The sequence below is a fragment of the Alligator sinensis genome, unplaced genomic scaffold (genome assembly GCF_000455745.1).
Source record: "Alligator sinensis unplaced genomic scaffold, ASM45574v1 scaffold634_1, whole genome shotgun sequence".
NCBI classification, from domain to species: Eukaryota; Metazoa; Chordata; order Crocodylia; family Alligatoridae; genus Alligator; species Alligator sinensis.
Genome location: NW_005842558.1, coordinates 393,725 through 399,061, shown reverse-complemented (window position 1 = coordinate 399,061; position 5,337 = coordinate 393,725). Strand labels below are relative to the sequence as shown.

At 58.9% G+C, this 5,337-nt stretch overlaps 1 protein-coding gene across 1 annotated transcript; it reads right to left on the bottom strand.

Annotated features, from left to right (window-relative positions):
* Positions 1–2,943: 2,943 nt before the first annotated feature.
* RING1 (ring finger protein 1) lies at positions 2,944–5,332 on the bottom strand (the record flags this gene model as incomplete). Its single annotated transcript, XM_014523998.2, has 4 exons — positions 2,944–3,481; positions 3,606–3,774; positions 4,083–4,388; positions 5,034–5,332. Coding segments are annotated over 4 exons (876 nt in total), but the record flags the coding sequence as incomplete, so codon positions are not given.
* Between the last annotated feature and the right edge of the window lie 5 nt (positions 5,333–5,337).

Genomic DNA, 5,337 nt, shown 5'->3' with positions numbered 1-5,337 from the left:
ACAAATACCCCTTTGGCAATACAGACAGCCACCCCCACCCCACCAAATTGCACTGCCTTGGTTGTTACATACTGGAACCCGTGAGAAGGATCATTAGACAATTAAAACCCTTAATGGAAAAAAGATCAGACCCTGAGAGAAATATTCCCAACACCCTGCCTTCAAGAAACCCCCAACCCTCGCCCAACTCATCCTCAGAAGCAAACTCCCCTCCATTCAACAGACCCCAAATGCAACAGTAAATGCAAAGGCCCTGCCAGTCCATCTCCAGCACAACACTCAGCACCTCTCCTAACAAAGCTATCAGCATCCAGGGATCCTATGCATCCCAGAACGCGCTGTCTCTCATTCAGTGTACCAGCTGCCCTCACGGAAACTATGTGGGTGTAGATAAATGGGAAGGATGCACCAGAATGAACTCCATGCATAAAAAAACCAAAAAATAGAAAGGACAGAGATGCACAAACAGCAGTAGGAGCTCATTTTCTATTCCCTCTCTAGCCTTACAATTCTCATGCTCAAAGGGAATTTACAGATCACTCCCAGAAAATGGGCCTGGGAACAGAAATTCATCACCCTACTGGGCTGTAAAAAAAAAAAAAAAAAAAAAAAAAATCAGGACTCAATACATGGTTTTATGGCCCGTGGCAGGGTAGACGTACCTTATAGACACCCTAGGTAAGAAACATATGGAGCACAAGCTTTCATTAGCTCAAGTTCACTTCATCAGATGCTGACCACACTCACAAAAGCTTGCTGATTCAATGAGCTGTTCTACTGCACCTATTTTGTCCTGATAACTGCTCCAACTCCTAGCTCCCAGTCCTCCTCCATCTCTCCCTCCAAGCAGAGCATGTGGATTTGCAGGGAAGCTGCCCGCCGATACAGAGAGGCAGTCGGTTGAGCTGTGTTTCTCAGACTACTTGATACCTGATGGCTCGGTCAACAGCTCCCCCAAGTACACAGCTGGCCCAGTGAGAGAGCACTAAAAATCCATGCATTGCCCAGACCAACACAGTGACATGGTATTAAAAATCCAGCTCAGTATTCATGGCACCCCTGCTGTAACAAGCCCTGGTGACCACAGACCTCTGGGCAATATGGGGAGACTGTACGATGATGGCATAGGCCCTTTGGCTCACAGGGACACACAACAAACCAGTATGCACCTACTTTTTGGCTGGGATGATCTAGTTGGAGTGGACTAGATGACCTCCAGAGGTTCCTTCCAACCCTAACTTTCTATGACTTTACCTTGCAGGCACAGACAACAATCCTGCTGTAAGCTGGCGTTTTTGCAGGCCCCTGGTGCCCCTACTCCAGCACCCAAAAGCTGAAGCACAAGCCTGTGTTCGTGTGGTGGGGGACGAGCATCAGTCCCATGAGCCCCATGGCACCAGCCCCTACCCATCATGCCTGTGGGATGCGGTGGGAAGCCTCAACCCTGACCTGGGGCATCTGTTCCCGTGTCCTGATGTGTCAGGGCAGAGGTCCTTCTCCAAGGGCAGCATTGGGTGAGGCGGGGGTGGGTCCGGGGTTCCTGCTAGGGCTTCCTAGCAGCACCCAGGTGCTTGGGGGGCCTCCTCCATGACACAAAGCAACCCACTACCTCTGTTCTAGCTCCCCCACAATGCATGTCCTGCCTCGGGAACGGGACTAGGGTGAGGAGTTGTGAGTGCATGGGGGGGAAGGAGTTTGGGCTCTGCTGGGTCATAATGGGGAAGGGCTATGGGGAGATGCCCGTGTGTTGGGGCAGGGGAACACCACCTCATAGCCCCTAGGGAGTGATCCCCCCCAAGCCCTGGGGGCACAATGGGGGGGTGGGGGCCAGGCTGAGGTACCCCTCCACCCCTTCAACATTTGCTCCTTCTGCAGTATCCCCTCAACTGCCCCCCCCAGGTGTCACCAAGGATCCCCCAGCCCCTCTGCCCAGGGGAGCCCCCCTTAGAGTTAGCCCCAGCCCCAGGTGACCATTCGGACCCCACCACCTCAGGTAGCCATTAGGTTAGCCCCACCCCAGGTGACCAATTAGCTTAGCTCCATAATCCACGTCCCTTCTGACCCTAGCATCTAGTCCCACCCACTCAGGTGGCCATTTCCAGCCCCTCCCCACAACTGCCATCCCTGCCTTGCAGCCACTCCCAGGACTCTGCCCCTCCCCGACCCATGATGCCACACCTGCTCTGCCCCTGTTGATTGGTTGCCTTTTCACCCCCTCGTGTCCATCCCCCTCCCTGTCTCTCTCATTCATGCCCACGCACACGCACGGTCACGTCACAGCCCTCCGTAGCAATTGGTGCATCCGGGGGCATCTCCCCATCAAGGGCAGGGCCCATCCCCATGGAGCGCATCACCCATGTGCTGCGGTTGCCCCTGATGCCCCTGACAAACGGACCCCTAGGGTCTCAGTCAGACCCCCCTTGGTGAGAACAGCCAGGGAAGCAGGACAGGCAGTCGTGGGCCTACCCACAGAACCTGGTGCTTGTGCTGGGCAACCCCAGATGCTCTCTCTCTCCGTGCCTGGGGCTCTGCTGGTGATGCCAACAGAGATGTAGAAGCTGCAGCGGGGACTGAGGGACCTCCTAGGGTCATGGCAGGTCAGGCCGGATCCACCTGAGGCCTGGTCCAGGCTTGCGGTCAGACCGATGGCAGAGTGGTACGTGCCAGCTTGCCAGGAAAAGTGGCAGGTTCTGCTGGACACCTCGCTCTCCTCGGAGGGCAAGCTACACCTCTAGCACCGAGGAGAGGGCACAGCTGCAGGGGTGTTTAATGGATTAATGCTTTGGGGAGCAAGGGAGTGAGGACGTCCCCTTTGAGGGTGGCAGGGGTGACAGTCAGGACACTGGGGTTCTACCCCAGATGCCCCCTCTCCCCATCCCCCAACGCCCCTCTGCTTAGGGGCTCTGCTCCACACTTCCTCCAAGCAAGAAGCTCAAACTCTGCTGCTTCAAAGAGACCAAAATGCCTTAATGAATCCCACACTGTGAACAGCAAAACCACTTAGAAAAAGCCCACCCCTCTCCCTTGGTCCCTGGCAGTAGGGACCCTCTCCCAGTGCTAAGATGGGGAGGATAAAGCAGTGGGTGGCACCCGTCTGGGATGTGCTTGGGGGGGAGGGGGCGGGGTCTGTGCTCAAGTCACTGGGAGCCCAAGGCAAAGAGGGGCATCCCCTGCATGGCCCCAGTGAGGGCGGGACAGAAGTCTGTGTCCAGGGGGCAGCACCCCCTGCCCTGGGTGGGTGTTGGAGGAGGGGAGGGCTCCCCATCTCATGGGGGACCCTGCCTCTGCTCTCCCCAGCAGCTCCAGCATCTGTAGAAAAGGAGATGCAGCAGTGGGGCAGAAGCAGGACCCCCTTGCCATCCAGACTGAAGGAAACCCCCTACTTCTGTTCCTTGGTGGGGGCGTAGTACAGCTCCAGGGGCTTGCTGACCTTCCAGTACTTCTCGTTCACCAGCTCCAGGGTGAGAGAGCCGTTCAGGGTCTGGGCACGAGAGAAAGTGAGGAAAGGAATGAGACACAGGCTGGGAAGGGGTAGGGGCAGCCCCGCAGCTCAGCACCCCGTTGTGCGACAGGCAGCCTGGACACCCCCAGCCCCCGCTTCGTACCGTGAAGGCCCCCCCTGGGGTGGTGATGTAGATTGTGTACTGCTTCTCGCTCACGTCCTCCAGGCCGGGGGCCTCAGGCCCCGGCGCCGGTGTCTCCTCCAGCGCAATGCGCAGGGCCAGGTACTTGGAGAGGTGGTCAACCGTGGCATTGGCTGTTGTCTTCACGTACCTGCCAGGCACAGGGGTGGGCTGTCAACCACGGGCTCTCATGGGGGTAAAGCTTATGGAGGGGCTTCAGGCAGAGGATTGGGTAGAGCTGGTGGGCGAGTGTCACAGCCCCTTGCCTCCAGCATGGGGGATGAGGGCAGAGTGTGAGGGCTCCATTTCAGGGGGTGCTGCACCCTGCTCACCAGGGCTGGGAGCCAGGACGCCTGGGGTCCCCCTTCCCACACCAGCAGAGATGGGCACGCTTTAGGGGAAGAGGAAGGCATACTGAAGGCCCAATTTGGGGGGCTGGGGGTGTGTCTCCCCCCTCACCTGGTCTGGGAGTATTCACCCTTCTCCACCAGCAATGGGTGGGGCCGGAAGACCAGCTCAATCTCACTGCTGCCTGGTTCAGCACCTGGCTCAGGGCTGCCGCGGCCCCCACCCTCATGGGACGTCTCAGGGTCGGGGTCTGGCCCAGAGTCGTCAGAAGCGCGGGAGCGCTTGCGGCTGGGCCCTGCCTCCGGGTGGCTGGGGGCCGAGGCGTTGCTCAGGTGTGAGCGGCTGTCGCAGTTGTCCTCCCCGCCGCTGAACGTGGTGTTGTCTGACTCCTGGTGTAGCTTCCGCACCCGCTGGGCCCTGCGGGGTGCAATGGAGGGGGTCATGGCCAGGGCAGGGTGGAGACAGTACCCAGGGAAGCTGCCAAGCTTGATGGGGGGTGCAGAGAGACTCGCTGGCCAGGGGGAGCCAACCTTGAGGATCCCTCATGCCAACCTTTGCTGTGAAGGCAACGTAGAAACATCATGGCTCCAAACCAGCAGCTCTGAAAGTCTAGGGCAAGACCCCAGGAGGGAAACAGGTGGTGGGGAGGGCAGGGCACCCCATGGACAGCCAGGTATGAAGCCCTGTGAGCTGCACCCCCAGTGGTGCACAGACGGCCATCCCTACTGTCTCACGACAAGAGGGGTCCCTCATTAGCTACTCCACTATTGCTGTTCTGCCCAAGGGACCAGCTGCTCCTGTCCCTGGGACCCCAGTTGAGGCAGGGTTTGTCCCCTTGCAGGAGACAGCCCTCTCTGGTGTAATGCTATGGGCACCCCCATATCAGCCTATCTTCCAGAGCGGTCATTAGATCCCAGGGTCGGCATCTGGGAGCTTCAGCTCCATCAGGGACAGGTGAAAACTCCAGCCCTTTTAGGACAGAGGGGAGAGAACAGCAGAGGAGAAAGCTGGGCCATCCCAGGCCTGGGAAGTGTGGCGCCAGGACCACCCCCACCCCTGCACCTGTGCATGGCTTGCATCTTGAGGCCCTCCTCGATGCTGCTGCTAAGAGCCTGCTGGTTGTGCAGGCGGCTGAGCTTGGCCAGCACCCGGTCCTGATGGGCCTCGTACTCGTCCCGGCTTGGGTAGATCTTGGAGATGAGGGCGTCAAAGTTGGGGTCTGGCCGCAGCGAGCGCTTCGACACCAGCTTCTTTCGGCACGTCGGGCACTCCTTGTTCCTGCCGGGGTGGGGGATCCACCGCTGGGCGGGATGCCTTACCACGCAGCCCTCCGACTGCCCCTGCCCCGGGCACTCCCCGCCCCCCC